The 23,023-nt window shown below is 44.3% G+C and overlaps 11 protein-coding genes across 12 annotated transcripts, besides 2 other annotated features; 5 read left to right on the top strand and 6 right to left on the bottom strand.

The window, feature by feature from the left end:
• Positions 1 to 940: 940 nt before the first annotated feature.
• TSTA_000420 (FAD-dependent oxygenase, putative) lies at positions 941 to 1,560 on the bottom strand (the record flags this gene model as incomplete). The annotated part of the gene is made up of 2 exons (XM_002487574.1): positions 941 to 1,410; positions 1,527 to 1,560. 2 exons carry the CDS (start codon positions 1,558 to 1,560, stop codon positions 941 to 943), a joined length of 504 nt encoding a protein of 167 aa, XP_002487619.1.
• A 618-nt stretch (positions 1,561 to 2,178) lies between these two features.
• Positions 2,179 to 4,705, bottom strand: TSTA_000410 (glucose dehydrogenase, putative). The gene is made up of 4 exons (XM_002487573.1): positions 4,571 to 4,705; positions 4,177 to 4,517; positions 3,286 to 4,115; positions 2,179 to 3,198 (listed from the first exon to the last, which is right to left on the bottom strand). The coding sequence occupies exons 1-4, from the start codon at positions 4,629 to 4,631 to the stop codon at positions 2,592 to 2,594; spliced, it is 1,839 nt and encodes a 612-aa protein (XP_002487618.1). The 5' UTR covers positions 4,632 to 4,705; the 3' UTR covers positions 2,179 to 2,591.
• Positions 4,706 to 5,128: 423 nt separating this feature from the next.
• Positions 5,129 to 6,410, top strand: TSTA_000400 (uncharacterized protein; the record flags this gene model as incomplete). Its single annotated transcript, XM_002487572.1, has 3 exons — positions 5,129 to 5,693; positions 5,752 to 6,015; positions 6,143 to 6,410. The coding sequence occupies exons 1-3, from the start codon at positions 5,356 to 5,358 to the stop codon at positions 6,408 to 6,410; spliced, it is 870 nt and encodes a 289-aa protein (XP_002487617.1). The 5' UTR covers positions 5,129 to 5,355.
• A 667-nt stretch (positions 6,411 to 7,077) lies between these two features.
• On the bottom strand, positions 7,078 to 8,078 carry TSTA_000390 (uncharacterized protein). The gene is made up of 4 exons (XM_002487571.1): positions 8,006 to 8,078; positions 7,919 to 7,937; positions 7,772 to 7,849; positions 7,078 to 7,682 (listed from the first exon to the last, which is right to left on the bottom strand). Exons 1-4 carry the CDS (start codon positions 8,045 to 8,047, stop codon positions 7,162 to 7,164), a joined length of 660 nt encoding a protein of 219 aa, XP_002487616.1. The 5' UTR covers positions 8,048 to 8,078; the 3' UTR covers positions 7,078 to 7,161.
• Positions 7,684 to 7,706: a microsatellite.
• Positions 8,079 to 8,283: 205 nt separating the features above from the next.
• On the bottom strand, positions 8,284 to 10,422 carry TSTA_000380 (efflux pump antibiotic resistance protein, putative). Of its 2 annotated transcripts, XM_002487569.1 has the most exons (3): positions 10,078 to 10,422; positions 9,738 to 9,966; positions 8,284 to 9,659 (listed from the first exon to the last, which is right to left on the bottom strand). In XM_002487569.1, the coding sequence occupies exons 2-3, from the start codon at positions 9,842 to 9,844 to the stop codon at positions 8,324 to 8,326; spliced, it is 1,443 nt and encodes a 480-aa protein (XP_002487614.1). In that variant the 5' UTR covers positions 9,845 to 9,966; positions 10,078 to 10,422; the 3' UTR covers positions 8,284 to 8,323. The 2 variants fall into 2 exon arrangements, with proteins under 2 accessions (XP_002487614.1, XP_002487615.1); XM_002487570.1 differs by having other exon boundaries at positions 9,738 to 10,422.
• A 3,062-nt stretch (positions 10,423 to 13,484) lies between these two features.
• On the top strand, positions 13,485 to 14,744 carry TSTA_000370 (uncharacterized protein; the record flags this gene model as incomplete). Its single annotated transcript, XM_002487568.1, has 2 exons — positions 13,485 to 14,328; positions 14,509 to 14,744. The coding sequence occupies 2 exons, from the start codon at positions 13,485 to 13,487 to the stop codon at positions 14,742 to 14,744; spliced, it is 1,080 nt and encodes a 359-aa protein (XP_002487613.1).
• A 624-nt stretch (positions 14,745 to 15,368) lies between these two features.
• TSTA_000360 (uncharacterized protein) lies at positions 15,369 to 16,364 on the top strand (the record flags this gene model as incomplete). Its single annotated transcript, XM_002487567.1, has 2 exons — positions 15,369 to 15,529; positions 15,776 to 16,364. 2 exons carry the CDS (start codon positions 15,369 to 15,371, stop codon positions 16,362 to 16,364), a joined length of 750 nt encoding a protein of 249 aa, XP_002487612.1.
• Positions 16,170 to 17,885: a mobile genetic element.
• On the top strand, positions 16,377 to 17,807 carry TSTA_000350 (uncharacterized protein; the record flags this gene model as incomplete). Its single annotated transcript, XM_002487566.1, has 3 exons — positions 16,377 to 17,110; positions 17,176 to 17,188; positions 17,334 to 17,807. The coding sequence occupies 3 exons, from the start codon at positions 16,377 to 16,379 to the stop codon at positions 17,805 to 17,807; spliced, it is 1,221 nt and encodes a 406-aa protein (XP_002487611.1).
• Positions 17,886 to 17,994: 109 nt separating the features above from the next.
• Positions 17,995 to 19,267, top strand: TSTA_000340 (uncharacterized protein; the record flags this gene model as incomplete). Its single annotated transcript, XM_002487565.1, has 4 exons — positions 17,995 to 18,050; positions 18,218 to 18,643; positions 18,731 to 18,804; positions 18,870 to 19,267. The coding sequence occupies 4 exons, from the start codon at positions 17,995 to 17,997 to the stop codon at positions 19,265 to 19,267; spliced, it is 954 nt and encodes a 317-aa protein (XP_002487610.1).
• Positions 19,268 to 19,626: 359 nt separating this feature from the next.
• On the bottom strand, positions 19,627 to 20,426 carry TSTA_000330 (uncharacterized protein). Its single transcript, XM_002487564.1, has 2 exons — positions 20,206 to 20,426; positions 19,627 to 20,121 (listed from the first exon to the last, which is right to left on the bottom strand). The coding sequence occupies exons 1-2, from the start codon at positions 20,361 to 20,363 to the stop codon at positions 19,710 to 19,712; spliced, it is 570 nt and encodes a 189-aa protein (XP_002487609.1). The 5' UTR covers positions 20,364 to 20,426; the 3' UTR covers positions 19,627 to 19,709.
• An 823-nt stretch (positions 20,427 to 21,249) lies between these two features.
• On the bottom strand, positions 21,250 to 22,787 carry TSTA_000320 (uncharacterized protein; the record flags this gene model as incomplete). Its single annotated transcript, XM_002487563.1, has 2 exons — positions 21,250 to 22,694; positions 22,752 to 22,787. The coding sequence occupies 2 exons, from the start codon at positions 22,785 to 22,787 to the stop codon at positions 21,396 to 21,398; spliced, it is 1,335 nt and encodes a 444-aa protein (XP_002487608.1). The 3' UTR covers positions 21,250 to 21,395.
• Positions 22,788 to 23,023: the final 236 nt, after the last annotated feature.

Raw genomic sequence — 23,023 nt, 5'->3', positions numbered from 1 at the left:
GAATCGGTGGGAAGCGTGCGAGCCACGAACCACGGCCGTTAAATAGACACACACACACACACCCCCCCCCCCCCCCTGTTCCTAGCTTTTTCTTTTTTTCTCCATGTTTGGTTTTCTTGTGCTTGGCTTCCAATATGACTATTGAATGAGCCCTCACATATGAGATGAGTATTAATAAGCTTACAATTGCAAAGAAGGAACTCCATGATCTACAGGCTGCACATGAGAAGAAGTAAAACCGCCGAAAATCTACAAAGCAAATATCACATGATCATTGAATTACCAGAGAGGAAGCTCAGGCACTTGTACAATGTCAGATTGAGGCATCTCAAGCTGTTACTACTGCTCCAGCCGAGCCGAGCTCCCAGGCTCTCATCCACCTGTACGGCGTCAATTTCGCTGCAGGAGTTGCGGTATTGAAGGACATAAAATAGCCGGATGTCCTAATTGTACTAGTAGTTAATTCCTTTGTATATAATTTGTATGTGGTTAGAAATTGAGATTTGAAATCAATATAGAGCGCGTTTTCGGGAAAAGTGGCCAACTCGCTTGTGGATTACGTTAGTCACAGTTTCAATTGTATCAGGTTTTCGTTATATCAAGCGGATTATCAGATCAATTTCTTCTGGTCAGTGGAAATTATTGGTACTGCTGTAGTACATTTAGGGCTAAACTTCCAAAATGGAAGGTACTTGAAATTCCTCAATCATAGCATTCTACGATTATTAATATCTGGTCAGTGACAATAAACTGGCCTTGATAGACATAATTTAAATATTGAATGATGTAAGACTCAATGTGAGGTGGGTTTACGCGAAGTTCGAAATGAATTGACAAAATCTCACTCTCGTTGTATCATTGTACTAGTATACCTAGGCCGATATGTTGCACCGAACTTATGCTCATGGGTTATTGACCCCTTTGCAAGTCGAATGACTCTTTAGAACACGGAGGCATAGTAGTTTAATTTTTGTTCTAGGTCATATTTCTTCTTGAGGGCTGCCAGTTTCTGCAGTCTCCATGGCCCAAACCCATACATATTTTCGCGCGTCTCGCCGCCAGATGCGTAGTTAACATATGTGTGCAACTCTTTCTGACCGCGAGCAGCAATTATGGTCTGACGTAGTTTCTCTCCAAATGCATTTGCTTTTGCGTCTAGTTCTGGATTATTGGCTTTGTTATCGTAGGTTACCACAGGAGCAATAATTATATTATCATCGCGATGTGGGAAGGCACTAGATTCGCTGGGAACCAACTTGACCCCGTGAACAGAGTAACCTTCAAACATAATGTATGAATTTCTGAACCCTGGCGTCTCAGACATCTCTTTAGCAAAGACATCGTATACTTTGCGTTGAGACTGAAGGTTGTAATTCTGGATATTGACAGGGAATCGGATCACACTTAGTCCTATCTTTATGGTAGATGCTTGATCTCAATATCCCTTTTCCTTGATCTGTCCCACGCTCCAATAACTTCTAGCCTTAAATAACAAAGATCAAATACGCAAACGCAAATCAAATTACTTTTTTTAGCATACTCTGGTGGACATGGAGCCATTGCAGGACTGGCCAGTATTCAAAAAGGCATTCAAATCAGTCTGGCCAAGTTGGACTCTGTGGAATTTTCAGAAACAAGAACAACGGCTACCTTTGGTATCGTGACGTCAATCACAATGATATACGATGCACCAAAAGACAGTATCTGGTCCTTTGAGAGCTACGTGTATACTCAAGACAAAGTGAAGGGCTTATACGAAAGAATCAGTACACTGTGGCCTGACGGAAGTCATGTAACAACCAACATGCTTGTCCAATCTCTTAGGGATTAGGGTTGGTTTGATACGAGGACAAACTCAACGGAGAGTGGCAAAAGTGTGGATACTTCAGCTGGCTATGGACAACTTTCAGCTGGCTGTGGTCAATGATGTTTGCCACGAAACAACATCGATGTCTCTTATATAGAATGCATGCTGCGGAAGCAGGAGAGATAGGTTTCAGTACATTGACATTCCATACCCTACCTTGTGTGCTTAGCCTTCAGTGATTCCTCTCGAACGTAATTATATATATATATCCCTTGTAACGTTGTTACAAGTCAGCCCAGCGGTTTGATCAACTTTTCGGTCCTTATGCGCAACCCAGCAGTTGACCCAAAAAGGTATGCTCTCTTCTTTGAACTCTTGCTATTTCCAATCTTAACCTAATTATGCTGAAGCTAAGCTCCATTGTTTACAGCCTATACACATCTTCTTCATTGTCCAAAACGACTGTCAAACACGTCGAGTCCATCTATACACAGGCTTTCTGTTTCTACCACCACTGTAGTTCTCAAGTTTACGCGTAGAGCCTGTTCAGGAACAACCGTGCTGTATATGAAGATAGATTGAGGTAGACTGTTCGTAAGAACCCTGCGCCATAAAGGACTGCGCGAGAGTAAAAAGTGTCAATTCATGTCTTTAGATGGGAAACCCAGTCAGCAATTATTTTTGTTGTTTTAGCGAAAAAACCTAGTCCCTCACCAAGCGGACGTTCGATTCTTGAAATTAAATCCAAAGACGATCCGCCCGCAACCCGCTACGTGTAGATAGACTATCTTCTGTTCAACCCTAGCTCCTCAATAAAAATATCAGCAGCCCTTTCGCCCACCGCCAACGCCGTATTGTTGGTATTCGCAGCAACATTGCGTGGTAAAATACTTAAATCTGCGATCCTTAGTGCCTCAACTCCATACACCCTGAGTTTGCCGTCTACCACACCGTTGTTCGCCAGAGGCGCTATTTTGCATGTCCCCACAGAATGCCACGTAGTACCGACGTTCTCACGTAACCATTGTGCGAGAATGTCGTCGTCGTCGGCTGTGTATTCGATATCTCCTTGAATAGTAGCATGATCGTAGTCATTTACGCGCTCGAAGCATGCAGCTTTCGATGAAGACGGAAATGGCGGGTGTCCAGAGACAACCTCGCCGCGATAGGTATGCATGCGCCGGGCGATCTCACGCTGCTTTTTGTATGCCCACATGTGCTTTTTGAGGTCAATATCACCGGGGTCAGAAAAGAAGCCGGTTGAAAAGTCGAGGGGGTCGCTTGGCGAAGGTCCTGTTATGTGTAGGTGTCCGCGCGAGTATGGGTAGACGGTGAAGACGGAGATTCCTAGGTATTGTCCGGCTGGGACGGTGGATGGGTCGCCGGGGAAGCTGTACGTGTCAGTCCCACAGGTCTATGTATAGCCATTGGTGTATAATGACTGGCGTATCGAGTGAGTAATGGATTTGTATACTTACCCATTGATAAGTGACATTAACACCAATGGCTTATTCGGATTTTTCTTAAAATCACGGTTCCAAGTTTTCTCGAATTCGGGTCCGAGGCGCGCTATATCGGTCTCTGATGGGCGTAGCTTGCAGGCAATGTCCATGGTGTTCCAGCCCAAGATTTTATCATTGTTTCTGACAAGCTCTTCAACACTACGGCGACCGCTGACGACTGCGTCGATCGTTTCTTCTACATCCAAGCTGCTTTTGTAAGGGTACGTAAGTAGTTGATGATCTTCGTATTCGTAGCCAACTCCAGGTACTTCTGCCACGAGTGGAATGCCTGCGCGTTGCAGGATTTCGGGGCTTCCTATTCCGGATCTTTCGAGGACAGATGGAGTTCCGCAGGCGCCGCAGGAAACAATCACTAGTTTCCTTGCTTTGACTCTTTGAACAGGAGGACCTGATTTGTTTGATTCGTCGTTTTCTGGAGAGTCGGTTTTGGGCAGATACTCGACTCCAACAGCTTTTTTATTACCATTGTCAAACAACACACGCACGACCTTGCTTTCTATAAGAACATGCAGGTTCGGATGCTTCCCATTCTGCAGTCTAGGTAGTAAGTATTTGGTCGCTGCATCTTGTCGTTTCCCATCAGGCGAAATATAGCGCATTGCTCGCTGAACGCCATTGTTGGAGTCCAGATCCTGCAAATCTTCGATCTCGGTCCAGCCAACTTTCTTAGCTGCGCTGATAAAATCATTTTCTGACTTCAGGGCTCGATATGTCCCACCCGATACATGAATTGGCCCATTGGAGCCATGCGTGTCTTTTGCGCCGGGACCGTGATATGTCTCCAGCTACGGAACTGCTTAGCCAAAAAACCACAGAAGATTATTGATGAGATGACTAGGAAAACACCTTTCGAAGATACGGCAGCATCTCCTCTGCTGACCAACCGGGCATCTGCCACGAGTCAAAGTCGGATCGTTGTGCGCGACTATACATCATCAGGTTCGTCGATGAGCCGCCTCCGAGAACACCTCCCGAGGGAACAATCAATTCTCTGTCACCAAGTTGTTTTTCTTTGTTCGTCTTGTAGAGAATGTTCGTTGTGCTGGTTGGCATCAAGTTGGCCAGGAAAAGAGCCGGCACAGAAACCAGTGGTATATCATTGTTTGCGCCGCCTTCGATGACCAGGATCGAGAGTGCTGGGTCTGCTTCTGCCAGTCTTGCGGCTACGACACAGCCTGTCGTACCGCCTGAAGTTGGAGGGGTTAGTTATTATTTCAAAGTCAAGATACTGAGTACAGACCGCCTGCAATGATTACATCTACCTCGTTCAAGTCGTCAGGCAGTGCAGTGTATATCGCCATTGCGAATGTAGAATGAATCGTGTGCAGTAATACTCGTTAATTCAGAAGACAGTATACATGCATATAATGTACATAGGTGTAAGATCAGGAAGGATGAGAAGCATTTGTTAAAAGGTATCTGAAATTTTTTGTTTCTGGGTTGTGTGACGTTGAGACTTTATTGGAGAGCAAGTATCCCCTTGGCTGGCAGCGCTTGTCTGTTTGGCGGTAATTTTGAATGGAAAGCTTTTATTGGCCAGGGACCCTTCACCGCGTTCCTACATTTGAGGAATAGTGTGGTCATCTCCAATTCCCACGCACCCTCATTCTACATTAACTAGATCGCGCTTTAGTCGTGTATTTGTTGACGTCTTTACATATCATGGACTTATGGGGCTTACCCCTAGGAGACGCTGAAGAGCCTCTATTTCATAGCTCTTCTGTAGCTCCGTCAAGCGCCTCTATTACTCCTCCTACTTCTCCTATCAAGAAGGAAGAAGGGAAACTAAATTTGACAGAGATACTACGCGAGATACCTCGTTATCAGGATGTTAAATTTGAGCCTCTTGAGATGGCTGAGTCTTTCTTTCCAACGGTACAATTACCACCTGAGGCAGAAATCGAGAGCTCGTACAGCTTATTTTCTCTATTTATCTCTGATGAACTGGTTACGGTATTGTCGTCGAATACCAACTAGTACGCAAAAGCTAAGAATTCAGGACAGTCTGAACGAGATTAGCATGAAATGACTCCCTCTGAGATTAAGATCTTTCTTGCTATTCTTATCTATATGGGAGTTCACATCTCCCCTAGAGATGAGGACTACTGGCAGACTACCGAGCCACTTCATATACCACGACGTTTCATGGGTTTACAGCGATTTCAGCAGATCAAACGATTCTTCCACGTTGCAGACCCTAGGCCAGAAGCTGCTATACAAGAGGCCATAAGGCTAATAAAGCCCAATCAGATGTCGTGGTATAAACTAGAGCTGTTTGCATCTAGACTTCGTGCAGCTTGTCTACAGTATTGGAAGCCCTCAAATGCAGTCTCTATAGATGAGACGATGGCCAATCAAGCAGGGTTACAAGCTCTTTGCCATTGCCGATCAAGGCTATATCTTATACTAGATATGGGCAAGCCATCACAAGTCTCTTGTTAAGGTTAAGAAGCATGAGAATTTGACTCTTACTAGGTCCACGGTTGTTCAACTGGCACAAGAAGGCCTATCATCACAGTGCAATAACTATACAATCTATATGGACAATTACTTCTCCGCTATTCCTTTGTTTGACCATCTCCGACAGCTAGGGATTGGTGCTTGTGGAACTACGCGACCAAACGCATCAAAAAAGCTATTTCCAAAGGCTCTTCGTGTACTAAAGGAGCCCAAAAAGCTCCAATAGTGGAATACTTTATATGCTGCCCCTGCAAGTGTTGATTTAAATGTTGACTCTGTGCTCTGCATTGCATGGCAAGATAATAATATTGTAACAGCATTATCTAATGTACATACTGTACACCGGCCCCAGTGATTGGGTTCCTCGCTTACGAAAACGTCCAGCCAAGTCATTTACCAGTGCAAAGAACGCCCGCGAGCCATTTGGTGATCAACTACTAAGGAGCTTCCAATACCACGGATTATTGATGACCATAACTATCATATGGGTAATGTGGATCGAGCAAATCAATTACGAGCGAGCTATGAAACTCATGAGAGATCTTTGCGCTCATGGTGGCCTATATTCTTTTGGACCCTTGATGTGGCTATTATCAATGCCTATTGCATTGCAAAATTAGCCTGCAGAGAACAAGGCATGAAAGAGATCTCACACCTTCAATTCTGGAGGACTCTATAAAGAGCTTTTCAAGCAAGGATCAGAAGAATTACTTTTAAGAAAACGAAAAAATAACATGATTCAGCCATTAGATGAAGGTGACCATGAGCCTGAGAGTATACATCCTCGTAAATGGTGCCATTCATGTGCCATTGAGGTCCAGAGAGCGAAGGTTCGAGGTCTTACTGTTCCAAAGCAATTTCAAATGGCTTTTTGCTGCGAGACCTGCAAAGTTCCCTCATGCAGGCCTGATTTAAGATTATGCTGGGCTAGCTTCCATACTCCAAGGCCTCCATTAGCTGAGGAAGACGTAAATTGCTTGTAGATAGATTAATTTTTTATGATTTAGGGTAACTCTAAGGATGCGTGGTTTTAATAGGAACGGCCGTGTCTTTTGCGGCAGAAAAATGACGCTAAACAGACAAGGACAAGCGCGTGCCAGCCAAGAGGATACGGTATTCTTTTTGTCAACTGTTTGTATAGTACCTCTATAGTTGATAGCCTAATAACAATGATGTTGATTAATTCCCGCGCAAGGATTCCCTAACAAATGAACAAAGGGTGGGAGGGGCGCAACCCCGGTTTTCTTTCGAATTCAAGAGCAACCGGCATTTGGCAGGGATCCAGGATGGGTGTTCCGTTTGTTCCATTTTTTCAGCCCATATACGTCAATAATCATATATATGCATGCATGGGGTGGTGGTTTGATTGTCCTATTTCTCGTACTGACTAGCTGCATACAACGCTCTCCGAATTGCGTGGACTGCCTGAGTCATGTGTTCCCCCCGAGGAAGTTCATGCGTTCCATCGTGTATGACGATCAATCTTTGAGCAGGATCACATAGCTTGCTCAGATCCGCGCCACCGGTGGGCGCTGTCTGGTCGTTAGCTCCCCATATATGCACCGTGGGAAGTCGGATGGTCAGATGACCACCTTCATCATTATCATCGCTATGAAGCCAGCCTAGGTAGTTCATTTCAGCGGCACTTAATGCGCTAGACAAGAAAATGCCGCATTTGAAAGGAGGGGTATCATGGCCCTGCTGCTGTTGTTTCTGCAGGATGTATGAGGCTGCCAGCACTGCCCCGGCTGAAAATCCCATGACCACATCGAACGGCCCCTCGGCGGTGATGTATTCATCTAATTGCGCAATTGTGACTTGGAGAGTAGATAATTCTTCTGGATTGTAGAATGCGTAGAAGGACTGATCTGGCGTAGAGAATGTTTCGATACCTGTTGTTGTTATTGTTGTTGTTGGCGAATTGTCGCTTTGTCTTGGAAATAGAATTGAAGAGACTGATTAACACAGTATATAGGCATACCTTGAGACATTGTCGCAGGTATAGCAGCCTCTACAAACTCGTATTCGTGTCCATCCTCCAGTTCATACCGCAGCGACGCTGTTTATCATAGTCATCAGCTTTAGGGGTTTTGAATTGGAGAATCAATAAAGAATCCAATTTGATTACCGGTTTGCATCCGCATAATCTAGTGGACATCTCATTTTCATATCAGTTCAACTGGGCCTGAATATGAAGGATTGAATGTGAACCTACGTTGCTGTTTGTTCCATTTCCATGGAGACAAAGAAATTTCATGGTGAGGAATGATATTGAATAAGCTACCCCCGTAGAAGTAATGCTGTAATAGGTTACTTTTCTTTCCTATAGGAGTAGGGGAAAGTCCAGATGGGATGGGAGATTAATTACGGGAGGATTGATGCGGTATATAGCGTTCCAACTGTCCTCAAAATCTCACCATAGGATATTTAGTTGGCTTCTGTTTGTCAAAATTATGATTAATTATAAATCCAATTCTTTATGGCAAACATATTCAAATACTTTGAATCTATTTTGGTATATCAATATCGTGGATCATCGAGATTCGAACGTCAACTTCCTCCGTTCCAGGAAAATGGACGTAACAAGACCCAGAGCAGCGCCCGAAACGTTAAGGTAGAAGATCTTCCCCACGGTGCGAGCAATAGTTTCTAGAATGTGAAGACGAATGTCTGAACTAAAGCTTTTGAAGAAGTTTGTCTTCGCCCCATCGATGGTGTCCTGAATCATACGGCGAGACACTCCAGGTAACAAAGTAGCGATTTCGTCCGTGGCGAGATTTAGGAATATACTGCTGGAGACGCCTAGTGACAGGGCAAGCCCAGCCATCTGAGCGCAGGACATGAACCCAGTTACTTCAGATGCAGAGGCGCGGTCTGCTTTATCGTAGCCTACAGTGTAGCCAAGCTGCATCACTGGGCCGCACCCTATACCTTGAATAACAGTACAGCCACATATAGCTCCCCGAGACGTCTTATAGTTCAGGGTCAACAGCAGGCCGTTTCCGACGAGCATAAGCGCGCTGGAAGCAAAGAACCAAAATTTATAAACAGGGAACTTTGCAAAGACAGGGCCGAATATTGCAGCGCTGGCGACAGCAGCAACAATAAAGGGTATTGTATAAACGGCTGCCCGTAAAGAAGAGTCACCGAATGTGAATTGAAAGAAAAGAGGCAACGAGTAGATAGTGACAACAACATTTCCAATAGCAATCGACGTCCAGATGAACAGGATTACCATTTCCCAGTCGCCGACAAACTTTATGGGAAATATTCCGTCGGTGGTAAGGAAACCGAATCGCTGCTGAATGCAAAAAGATGCCCAAATCACAGCTGTTATTACGTAAAGAGCGATCATTGGACCACTCTGGTAGTCATATAGTACCCCTCCAGAACCCAGAATAATGACTAGAGACACGACGCCTCCCAAAAAAAGCAATGCGCCAGCAAAATCGATGCATTTGATACGCTCCAATACAGTTCGTCGGATTGGAGATGTTGTAGTTGGGATCAAGAATATGCATGCCGGAGCAGCTAGTGCAGCTATAAAAATGTTAATGTAGAATGCCCATCTCCAAGTCGCCTTGGAATCAGCAAGTGCGCCGCCAATGACTGGACCTAGAACGGTTCCTAAACTCCATGCTATGCCAACATGATTGAGATACTGATTGCGCTCCGCAAGAACCGTCATAGCAGATATTATATTGATTGTGCCAACATATATGCCCGAACCCCCTAGACCTGCAATAGCTCTACCCACAATTATCGACTGTATTGAACGTGCCGATCCCACAACAACAGAGCCGATTTCGAATATCAGAATAGCTGCCAGATACAGAAATTTGCTGTTGAATGATTTATTCAAATTCCCCCTAGGTATTGTTAGTGACACGTCAGAAAGAACCAGAGATGGGTTGCCAGCTTCACTGTGAACAAGGCATAACACGTACCACAGCGGATTGAAACCGACTTCACCCATAGGATATGAAATTGACAGCCAAGGAAGCATATCGATGCGATCGAAAGTCGCAATGATGTTGGGTCTGACATTGGCCATGATGGTGTTATCGAGAGCATACAGAAAAGTCGAGGAGAGTACGGCCAAAACAACAACCGCCCATGAGATACCAGTCACCCTACGGTCATCTGAGACCTCACTATCGATATTTTGAAGTGATTCTTGATCGCATTTCCGAGCAATCAGTTCACATTCTAGCTTGGGCCTTCCATGTGCGTTTTTCACACCCAGAAATCCCGTAGATTCAGGAGACCCTATTCTTGAATGCATACCTTTTATTGTTGGCCTTGAAGAGACAGACAGGCTGCAAAGCAGTCTACCGTTTAGGCGGACGAAGTCTCTAAGTGTTTTTGATAGAAACTATTGAGCCAAAAATCTTTTCGTGAATGAGGAAGTGGGTCGGGATTGGATAAGAAATGGACGATTGACGCAACGTAATTCAAGAAGAGGTACTAGTTTAACTATTGCTAGCCAGATGATTTGAAAGAAATAGTCGCAATATCCTGGTCGGTTTTTAGGGGGAAAAAAGCATGGGAAGGCTACCTTCCACAAAAATGCCATCGATTGCGGAGAATCTGAAAATAGCTGGTTGTCATCTAATTGTTTTCATTAAAAGGAGGGGTTTCATACAATATCTTCCACAAACGCTGGCAAGTATGATTACAGTCAATTATACTACATGTATGTAGCATCCCTGCGTGTTCCGATGCAGAGATTGGGCTAGGAAACGGACATAGAATAGACTGTGTGATAAAACTGCACGGGCTACATTAATCTGCCGGGATCATGGTGCTCTGGTGACACCTCCATAGGCTTTTAATGAGCTGTATCACTATCCTATGCATCGGCCAGTATTCGCATAGACAGGATACGTTATCTGGCTTTCTCAGTAGCCTTCCCAATCAGGACATATTACACCCTTGTCGGTATTCTCTGGTAACAAGTGTGTACTGTAATGCGCCTAGCCATGCATCTCCTGTTCCTCTTCCGATGTTATGATTTACCTGACTCTGCTGCATTCAATATATGCCGGCCGACAGATACACCTCAATTTTGAGCTCTGGGAAAAGAAAAGCCGAAGCTGAAGCAGTTACTAGTCCGAACAAGCCATCGAAATAATCATCGAATCCCGAATGTATAGCCGTGATATAATGCTGACAGGTCCTATTTCTCGCATGAAACTAGCACGGAATGGCCAGATATTCCTGCTGAGTTCCACGTAATACATTTCGCCATGCATATTGGTTGTGTGTATTAGACTAGGTCCAATTCAAAATATAACCTACGTTGGATTTTTCATGTAGTATCAATTGGTGTTAGTGACCTTTCTCCAATCTTCGTGTGTCATTGCACCCACGAAAATCAGGACTATGTTTTCAGAACCACATTTCTAGAAGAGAAGACGAGGGTGTGCATGGAATTTACGCAATCTTGATCTTGGGGGCTATTTGCCTTCTGTGGTTTCGCCGCCTTAAGCGTAATGTAGAGTGGAGAGCAGAAGATTTAAATGATGATCTAACCGAATTGCAATCCGACAGCCTAGTTCCGATTTCTCTAAATCATGATATGAAAGCTTAGAATCAGATACCCTGGGTAGGATAGTACCGTCTTCCCATACCTGCGATTTGTTTCAATCTACGGGAACGCTCTCAACTCGTATCAGCAACCCTACTCCGACTTTTGGTGTTGAATCCATGGAATACTTTCATCATGTCCTCTGACCCGGGCCTTGAGCAAGAAGACCGCGGCCCACCATTCAAAGCTTTCCTCATCTGTCTGACCATTATCGACTTAATGGCCGTAATATTGCGCTTCTGGTCACGCAGTCTTCTTCAAACATCGGGAAAAAAATACCAGAGGCGGTTTTGGTGGGATGACTGGGTTGCTTTGGCGTCTTTGGTGCGTTCTAATTATTCTACCATTCTAAAACTGAAAAACTCTCATCACGATTTTCACTTCTGACTGCTTCTCTATAGCCCTTTGTACTTTCACAGTTCGGCCTAGAATATGCCATGCTTCACCTGGGGTTAGGCCGTCACATTCAAGCATTGCCGCCGGAAAATACCTTAATTGTTGGATGCGAGGATGCAGTCGAGATCTGGATAATGTTGGAAATAAAATCACGTGTCTAGCAAAATACAGAAGTCGAACTACGGAACGGTTCGCAAATACCTCAAAAATACCAAATTCCCTTTAAGGGCGTCCTTTTTGGTGAAACGGTATTACGTTTTAGTTCCGACAGTTATGAGCCTGGTTAGGTCTAGACAGATCTATGAGTGCTATGAGTTCGAATCCAGCCTTGAGCAGAATAAAAGACCAAAAAAGGTTTAGGGCCGGCCTATAAAGAGTGGTCAGAATAAAAGCTCGGGAATAAGGCGGATTAAGGTAATTTATTAGTCAGTCCCGTAATCTGGTCAGATTCCAGAACTGAGAGGGATGTGTTGGAAATAAAATCACGTGTCTAGCAAAATACAGAAGTCGAACTACGGAACGGTTCGCAAATACCTCAAAAATACCAAATTCCCTTTAAGGGCGTCCTTTTTGGTGAAACGGTATTACGTTTTAGTTCCGACAGATAACTGACATCACGTGATTGAAATCACGTGATGAAGGCTACACCAGGAATCCCTTACGCGTCGGGGTCAAAGATAGAAAAGACAGACAACTTAAGACTACCCAATTGAACCCATATTCCAAGTTAGGAAGCCTATCGTACTAGTACTAGTGCAGATGCACCCACACTGATCAGTCTTGGTTGCAGAACTAAGACAGATTGGCAAGGTATCAGACCCCTGCGCTGTAGCCACCTGTGGTTATAGGTAGTAAGGCCTGACTCCAGGATTTATATTGTCTCATCGCGAGGAACCGAATCCACGTGGAAGAGACGGACTTTGCAGTGTCACCTGTGACAAACTAAGTCTGTGCTAAAAGCCTCTCTCCTCTCAGAGCGAGACCCAGAGAGACTGTATTTGGGACAGTTCGTCAAAACACCGACATTCCATAATACCGCCCTATCGCGAGACCACGCTGTTGACGCGTTTGAAAGTTAACAACACCAAACTAACAAGAAGAGACACCCTGTTGGTCAGTTCTTTGAAATTAATAAGCACCAATGTCTCATTCAAATCATCAAGACTAAGAAAATCCAGATGAGAATCAGTCACTCAACAGTTATCAGACTAGCCCTGCTATGGAGCTACCAGACGACAAATTCATAACGGAAATTGGATTTAATAATTAAGCTGGTAAAAATCAAGTCAACATGGCGAATTGGCTCTACAACGCCGTGCCCGGTAACGACGAGAAGAAGTTATCCACGTATACAATTCAGGTCATGTACGAGGCTGCAAGTGGCCTCTAGGTCGACTTTGAGATGTTCCAATAGTTCCATGACTTCTTTGAGGATTGGAAGATTAAGGACTTCAACCATCTAGATAAGACAACAAGAACCAAGTTGAAGGACTTCCTTTTATGGCGTGGCGTGTATGTTGACCACACAAATAGGAAAACCATCCCAATAGCGTTGATGGAATTATTAGAGATAGAAGACCCTCTTGAATAGCCTGAGAAGGCTCTACAAAAGAGGACTTTCCACCCTTGGTCAAAGATAGCCTCACGACATCATGAACAGACAGCAACCACCTATATCAAGGAGTCAAGGATTGTCAATGATACCCACATGGTGCCATCTATCGAAGAAGAAGACAAGGGTATTCATAAAGAAACACCTTCTAAGGTGCCAAATCAGGTGATTCAAGACCATGTTCAATTGCTATTAAGATTAGTACAAGACATCTCAAGATTTACATCTGAAACAGGTGCAAATACAATACCAGTCATGACACCAAGTCACAGCCAAGTCAAGATATCCGTAATACCTACCTCTTCAGTGCCACTCCAAGCAAGATCATTAGATCTGTACATCAAGGTGCTACCCAACGAATATGGACGTCAACCTGTTGATTCTCAGTTAGCCATGAAGTTCACCAAAGCATGGGATAAGACAAAGAATTATTCAGGAGAGCTTTACAATATCCTAGATGACAAAGTTCGAATCTTCTTACAACTATGCTGGTTGACAGAAATCCAGTTGAGTCAATGCTGGGCCGTCTTTCCCGAGATGCTTTCTGGCAGAGCAGAAACTTATTATATGCACCACGTCAATCCTGATGCATCATTTGCACAGATGTATTGGGCAATAAAGAGCTACTTTGACACAGAGTCAAATCACACTCTCTACTACCAGGATTGGACGTCGATCACCCTGGTCGACGTGCGTTGTGAGAACACAGGGAAGACACTGCCAGAAGCAGTAGAAATCTTAGTAGAAAAACTGCATCTATGCCAACATGCGTTAAGACCGCATTATATGTCCCCTAAACATCTTATATCAGCCATCATAAGGGCATGTCAAGGATCGCTAGAAATAAGCGAGGTCCTCAGTGAACCAACAACAAAGTTTGAAACACTGGTATCACGACTGTGTACAAGGGCTGCTATTATACAAAAGAAGGAAGCAGCTAGTCAATATCTTGCTAAATCTAATAATATGCCATCAACGCACTTCACTAACAGGAAGTACGTTGGAAAGACCAGTCGAGGGAATCGCCCGCCACATTAGAGATTGTGGCGATGCCAAAACCGTCAAGATAATAGCCCTTGACAACGACGTGACGGCTAATGTTGGATATATAATAAACCAGATTGTCAATCTTACAACCACTCAGAGAAGGAACAAAGTGAGGCGAGGGAGCAATTTGACAGGTATCGCTATGCTGAGGGCAAAGCCAATGCCTTGGACAAGACATATCGCGTGTTTCTAATGGACTTCGAAGCTGGTTATAATATCATATTGGACAGCGAGGACGAGGAAGAAGCCAACAATAATGACAAGGATAAAGCAATAGCATACTTTATAGTTGGACAACTGCAAGATTAGGCGTTCTTACACTGGATAATGGGCGAGGAGACTGAGCAAGATAACCCCCCTACCATTACTTCTCAATTTGTGATAGACCAACATAACAGTGAGATTTTTTATGGAATCTTACCTGACACAGGAGCAGCGAGAGTATCGATGATTGGAAGACGTTAACTCACCACTTTACAAAAGATCTATCCAGGGATTATAGTCGACGAATCTCATGCAGGAGAGCACTCAATTCGATTTGGTCAAGGGGATAGCGTCAACTCTGAGGGAGCTGTTACCATAAAGACCCCAATTAGTAATGTTGATTTCCATGTTATGAATATACCGACCTCATTCTTACTTTGCATTGCTGATATGGATTGCCACAAAGCTTATCTTGACAATATCACCAACTGCTTAGTCAAGGGAGACTTGAGAGTGCTAATTGTCCAGAAATAGAGACACCCTTGGCTCTTCCTAGATAATAATCATACACCAGTAACATTCTTAACAGAAGTAGAAATAAGATGCCTTCATCGACGATTTGGTCACCCAAGCGTTAACTGATTGTACAAACTCTTAGAGCAAGCCGGTCATGACGATGTTGACCATAAATCTCTTGCTAAGATCGAGAGGTATTGTCACCACTACCAAATGAATCAGCAGGCCCCTCGACGATTCAAATTTACGTTGACCGATGATCAAGAATTCAACTTTAAGATTGTCGTTGATGTCATGTATCTGGATGGCGAACCGGTCCTCCACGTCGTCGACTCAGCGACGTCCTTCCAAGCTGCCAAATTCTTGAAATCTCTGTCCGCTAAAGACACTTAGGAAGTAATCTGTATGACATGGATTGACACCTATCTTGGTCTACCAGATGTCATCTCGCACAATGCTGGAACTAACTTTACCGCTAATGAATTCAAAGTGGAGGCAATAATGATGGGAATTCGATGCCATTAAATGCCAGTTGAAGCACACTCCGGGATTGGAAAGGTTGAATGATATCATGCACCGCTATGCCATGCATTTAACATTATTTTAGCAGAGATAGGAAGCACTGTGAGCAAGGATGTGGTTCTGCAAATGGCTGTGAAAGCCATCAACAATATGGCAGGACCAGATAGAATTATGCCTACCATCCTAGTTTTTGGGGCATATCCATGCCTAACTTTAGATTCACTACCGTCTGCTCTGACGATTAGACGTGCCCAGGCGATGAAAAAAGCAATAACCGAATTAAGAAAGGCTGTGGCTGAGAGGAAAGTCAATGACGCGCTAAACACTAGGAATGGTCCGATAATCACAGAGACACTCAACCTCCCCCTAGGGGCCAATATCAAAGTTTGGCGAGAAGGCAAGGGTTGGACAGGCCTACATAAACTCATCTCAGTAAATGGTCATGACATAACAGTCAATCTTAGTAATAGTGCTGTCGCTTTCCGGGCAACATCAGTCCAGCAGTATCTCCAAGATCAAAGAGAGACAGATAATAGAATCCACGTCCCTGAACCACCCGTGACACCTCCACCTCCACGACGTCAAGGACGACCACGAGAATCCAAGAACAAGCAAAAAGCGGATGTCAACGTATACCTATCGAAGAAAGAGAAGGGCGACCTTAAACTCGCACTCAAATTGAGATGAGAAAAAAAGATTATGACAGAAGGTGCCCCATTCGAACTTTCAAGCGTTGCAGAGATCGATGGCCTGATTGCAAATGGGACGTTCAAAATCGTCCACCGAGACGATGTGAACCTCAGAGATCTCCACATTTTCAACTCCCGCTTAGTTAATGAGATCAAGGGGAAGAATGAGATCCCATATAAGAAATCACACCTAGTCATCCAAGGATATAATGACGCTGGGAAAGCTGGGATCCTGACCCAAGCGCCAATAATTCAATGGGCCAGCCAGAGACTGTTAATATCCCTTATCCCCACTTTGCTGAGTATGGATATGGTTGTGGAGATCCGTGATATCACACAAGTGTACACACAGGCCAAGACAAAGTTGCAACGTATTATTGTTACCAACCTGTCTAAAGAAATAAGGGGTAAATATCCACCAGGCTCACTACTGTTGGTAGAAGGAGCTTTGTATGGCATTCCTGAAGCTAGCGTTCATTGGTTTGGCACCTACCATGAGCATTATAAGGTGAAAATAGACATGGAGACTTCTACGTACGATCCATGTCTACTCGTGACAAAACCAGGCGCTGAGAGCTTTGGCCTGGTGGGCATGCAGACTGATGACATACTCATCATCGCAACAGAAAAGTTTGCCAGGGGTGAGGAGCGAGCACTACAGGAAGTGGGATTCAAAGCCAAACCCAAAACCCAATTATCGCAGGATACTCCTTTAGAATTCAATGGCGCAAGGATTATTTTAGAGTAGGACAACATCTTCATGCGGCAAAAAGGACAAGTAACAAAGATAGAGCTGGTTGGAATAATAGATCGCGCGCAGAAGTACATTGAGCAACGAGCACGAGGGGCTTACCTCGCGTCTATCTGCCAACCAGAGGCTTCTTATAATCTCGCCGTCGCGGCCCAGCTGCAGGAGAAGGATCGATCCGAAGACGACTATTTGGCATTGAATAAATGCCTTATATAGCAAGCTGAGAATCCCGAACGAGGTCTTAGATTCATCCCCCTCGATTTGATAAAGGCAAAGATCATAATCTTTACAGATGGATCCTTTGTGAATAACCGAGATTTGACTTCCCAGATTGGTTTTCTAATCGCTATGGTTAACGAAGACTTTTCTGAGGAAGGACGCTTTATTGCCACCGGTAACATAATCCATTGGGCTTTGTCAAAGTGCAAGCGTGTAACCCGGAGCGTTCTCGCCTCGGAGATCTATGGGTTAACAACTGGATTTGACCATGGAATTACATTGGCAAGTATCATCAAGATGATCATGGACCACCTCAATTTACCTACAATCCTAGTTGTGGTTTGCACCAATAGCTACTCGCTATATGAGTGCCTCGTCAAGTTAGGAACCACAAAGGAAAAGCGCCTCATAATCGACCTTATAGCGCTCCATCAGTCATACAAGAAACGGGAAATAGATGAAATCCGCTAGATCCATGGAGACAATAATCCCGCGGATGCTTTCACAAAGGCGAACCCAAATGGGGCCCTACGGGACTTCATTGACAAGAATAAGTTGACGATTTATGTGGAAGGATTTATGGAAAGGACCAAGCAGGATTAGGACAAGGTTGACGATTATTGACAGGGAGCCTGATTATTGGGATTTGCATGCTTTTATGAGAGTTGGGAGCTCGACTGCAATTCCATTTGTAAAAGAGATCCAGTGTTGGATGCGAGGATGCAGTCGAGATCTGGATAACTGACATCACGTGATTGAAATCACGTGATGAAGGCTACACCAGGAATCCCTTACGCGTCGGGGTCAAAGATAGAAAAGACAGACAACTTAAGACTACCCAATTGAACCCATATTCCAAGTTAGGAAGCCTATCGTACTAGTACTAGTGCAGATGCACCCACATTAATAATCTTGAAACTTATCTACACTATTTATTTCGTATACGATGCGGCGATATGTATAGCTAGAGCTTCCGCTCTACTATTCTATAATCGGGTCTTCACCAGAAGGGCAAACACAGCTGCGTTCAACGCTATATTGTGGGCACTGCACGCTCTTAATATCACTTGGTTTATTGGCATCGTCTTCGGTACCATATTCCTCTGCAAGCCGATCAACAAAAATTGGGACCCAGCGCTACCAGGGACATGTGGTCCAACAAGAGCACTGTGGATTGGTAGTGCGGTTCCCAGCGTGTCTATCGATCTGATAATCCTGATCCTTCCGCTACCAAAAATCTGGCATCTTCGAGAAACAAGCTTTAAACGAAAGGTGGGACTGATCGTTGTATTTATACTTGGTTACTGGTAAGCTTGAAATTTATATTCAATTTTCATACGACCTGAAACTATCAACTTAGAATGCTAATTCAAAACAATGATTTCATTTCGCAGTGTCGTCATTGTCTCACTTGGGCGTTTAATCAGCATCCTCATATCTGGGGACGCGTTGAACATCGACATCACATGTAAGATTCATCAAAACCCTAGCTGAAACTTGGAAAATACCCACCAAGACTGACAATCACTGCAGATGAGGGCATGCCCGTCGTTTACTGGATTACTGCAGAGGCTCCCATACTTCTACTGGGGATATGTGTTCCCGCCATGTTACCTCTTAGTCGTCATCTAACTGCTCACTACTTTGTTCCTTTAATGTCCAAATCGTCGTCAGTGCTGAAAACGTTTTCTAGTTCTGGCAGCAGCAAGATCAGGAGCACGAATGGAAGCTTTTCCCAGGGAACTTCTGCAAGCCACAAATTGTATTTACAGGCTGGGAATACGGGTACTCTGGCCTCCAGTGCTGAGGATATAGAGATGTCGAGCGACCATTCCATGAGCAGTCAGAGAGAGATATTCCGTACGGCACGTAAGCAAGAAGAGTACAGTGCAGCGTGTGAAGCAGGAAATTCTCGACCTGAAAAAGGATAAGAGGCCAAAACCTGGCATTCGAGTAGACAATGAGATTATCATTCGTCGACAGCCACTCTATTAGTGCTGAATAAGGCCATTGCATGATAGTGAAGGTGGAACTTATAAGTCTGATATGGCGGTATTTCAAATCATCTGCTATTGTATAGTCACCAAGCTATGGTGCTTTTTCTATTGGCAGGAGACTACTGTTTGTGTGCCAGAAACAGATCCTGTCTTTGTGGGATTTCCCCCAACTTGTACACAGATAGTTCTTTACTCAGTCAATTTTATAACTATTCTAGTGTAAATTTAGTCAGCCGTATTCCGTTTAATTGACCCTGTCTGGAAATTCAGTTTAACCACAAAATTGCACTACTGTGTCCTCATATGTAGCGATACAGTTCATTAAAGGGAAGAAGAGGTTGGCAAAGTCAATGTGCTTCTATACAAAAGTAACGTATCAAGACCAACGTCTATCCTCCCCGTTTACTTGCTCCAAAAGCGCAACCCAGCGATATCCACCGATCGTATGTATGATACCCACAACCTGGTCTTTGTCCAACTTTGAAATCACCTTCCGCCAATCTGATTCATTCAATAGACCGGTAAGTGTTGTTAGGATGCGTCCAAGGCTATATGCCATGGCCTCTTCCTCGTTCAGGCCATTGGGCACATTCCCGCCCAAGCCATGCTCATACTGCTCATCTGTGATCCCAACCTTGCTCGCAACACTGCGATGGCAGTAGACAACATAAGGTGCATCGAGAATAGATAACAAGCCCAGGATAGCAAGTTCTCGGTTACGAGGCTTTACGGAACCGTAGACAGCCCTAGCGACTTCAAAAAAACCTCGGACGACGGAGGGAGAATAGCTGGAAGATAAATCACCAACGAATGGTTCGATCAGACTTTTATTCTTTTTCGTTTCTAATTACATGGATAGAAAATCCGCTTACCTTAAGGGAGCATAACATCCCATTAGGGAGCTGCCATCATTTTTAATCCACTGGAACGGAGGTGGTCCATTATGCATGGCCATCAATGATTCCTCAATGATTTGATGTGTTGATACAGAAGGGGCATCTCTAATAGTGAACCGCGGTTCCATTGCCATGATCAAGGTGTTTTTTGTGTCTTAGAAATTGAACTCCAGACTACATGTAGCCCCCGCGACTATGAGAGCGTCAGGAGTTGCTGAGGGCGTAGCAGTCCCAAATACAACCTTCGTTATTGAAGCTTATGACCCACAGCTCATTTTGACACCAACCATGATCTGGTGTTTACATTGCACAAAGAGGAGGATACGCACATGTTTGTTTGGCCCCAGTAACGATGTGAGTTCCACAGGGAGCATCCCTCACTCTACTCTTTGCGAAAGCGGTTAATACTTTTGTTCCTTGCTTTCTTTTCTGTGGCACACCAATTAGGGATGGCTACTATGAGACTCTTAATGATGATGCAAGCTTTCGGAGGGTATTCATGAAGGGCCTAGCTATAAAACCGCATGGGTGCAGGCGATCGGCAAGCATAAGGGAGTTCGGCTGCATGCAGGTGGATAACAAAAATACCTCTATTGATACAAATTCCTGTATGCATATAGTTTATGTATGTTTCCAGCTGACCTCCCTCACAAAAATCCTGACAACAATGTGGATCAAGAGAGTAGTCGAAGTAGGTGGAGCTATAACCAGGCTTTTTTAGGCCTCCAACGTTCCTAGAACGGATGTCAAAGCAAGACATTTGGGGATGTAACCCTCAAATGGATAGTTTGCCACTTAAATTAACCGCTATCCAATAACTCGAAGATTTCCTCTCGTGGCTCATTCAAAATAACTGGCAAGTGATGAAAGCCATCTTACGGAAACTTCCCAGACAGGTGGGAGATGTTATATGAATAATAATCCTAGCACCTGGAGAATACATAAAAGCTATGGCCTTTAGACTACAGAATATATATCGTTTCCGCTTCGTAAAATAACATGGAAGTGCCCCTAAACACCGAGACATCCACAGTGTATTCCTGATAGGGGTGTACAGGCCGTTACTTGTCATGTCCGAATATATCAGTTGATCCAATGACTGCAGCTACCTTGGTCAAACTGACAAGAGACACGCCAAATTGACTGCAAAGTACTAGGGGTAGTTACTAATCATGTTTTTTTATGATGTAGGACGAACCCCGGAATAGTCGTTCTTCACCTCTCCACCATGACTTTATTATATCAATGCCACAATATCCCCAAAAACAAAGACCAGAGAGCAGTGCAACTGCCTTATTGCGTTGGTAGAATTCACCCCACCAAATGCTCTGCCTCCAATGTAAGAACGAGTATCGTACCATTCTCTCTTCCAATTCCGTCAAGGACATCTGCTGGTTGATATAATTGTTGATGAGCGATGCATGGAAAGCTGCTTGGGTACAACTGAAAGCCGTGTGTGGACGGCACAGAGATAAAGCATCTCCTGCTAGCAGCACTTGGCCATCCTCAAACGTAGCCCGTGGGGAGCAGAAATCTGTTATCACTTGAATGAAGGGCTGCTGAATCTTAAGTATGACTTCAAGGAATGGCGCAGCAAGCGGAAGATTTTTGGCCCGATCCAGGCGTGCATCCCAAATATCCTTTCGAACGTGTCCAGCTGGAACAATATATTGATGGCGATGTCCATTGAGATCATCCACCATTATTTCATCCAAAGCCTCAGTCGATTCGTTTGTGTACCAGAGAAAATTGAGGAATCTATTTCCCGGCTTTAGAGAGCCGTTTTGTCCAGGAATAATATACATCAAGCAATGATGTCGGTCCATCATGTGCACAGTCACGCTATGATCGAAAATCTTTCGTGTTGAAGCAGACACCTCGGATTCTGGTACCAATCCTCTCCAGGCAATGTATCCTGCGTATTGCCGATGAACACTGGGAGCGTATTTAGCACGGATCACAGAATTTGGTCCATCAGCACCAATAACGAAATCGGCTTCTTTTGTAGAGAGCTGTTGAATTTCATGATTTAGGATAGTTAAGACCATCTTGCCTTCGCCATTAGTGGCTCGAGAGATGTCAGAAACCTCACTACGGCATTTGTATGCAACACAGCCGTCTGTATTGATTGACTTTGGTAATGCCGGGTAGTATGAATTACTATATCCATCAAACAATGAACGTAGGCGGAAGTAGAAAGTATCCCAGTTTGTAATTTCACGGCGCGCTTTGAGGAAGGGTTTAATCCCGTTGTCTCTTGTCACAGCCTGGATGCTCGTGCAACTGTGGCAAAACACTGTTTCATGGCGGTCATGGTGTGTCAAAAAGACTGCAGCATCAAGTCCAAGGCAAACGCCCGCCATGTGGCTCTGGCGTTCATTGTCATCCTTCTCAATTATAGTTACTGTGTGCCCTGCATGCTTCAGCGCAACTCCACAGAGCAAGCCAGTCAAAGAGCCCCCGATCTGTTATTTGGATTAATTGATGCTCATTCTTCAATATTTTACCTGTAGACAACTCACTATGACTATCTCCAGAGGCTTTCTTGCCCACTCCATCTCTCAAAATACAGATGCCTGTCTCGGAAAGGATATACGGTTCGGCGCACCGAGATTGTAAGCATTTTAAAGGAGACGGAGAAAGCGCAAATTCTTAGGTCAGTCATCGTCATCCTTTAACAAGATCGAAGATTGATTGGTGAGCTTGGAATGTCCAATGAATGATATCAGCTTGCAGGTAGCCCTGTAGTATTGGGGTTTATATGATAGTGAGTATCATTCCCCCTGTGCCGCAT

This window comes from Talaromyces stipitatus, genomic scaffold, assembly GCF_000003125.1.
Source record: "Talaromyces stipitatus ATCC 10500 scf_1105507295517 genomic scaffold, whole genome shotgun sequence".
In the NCBI taxonomy this organism is placed as follows: Eukaryota; Fungi; Ascomycota; class Eurotiomycetes; order Eurotiales; family Trichocomaceae; genus Talaromyces; species Talaromyces stipitatus.
The sequence above is the reverse complement of the archived record's forward strand: the minus strand, read 5'-3'. Positions and strand labels throughout refer to the sequence as shown.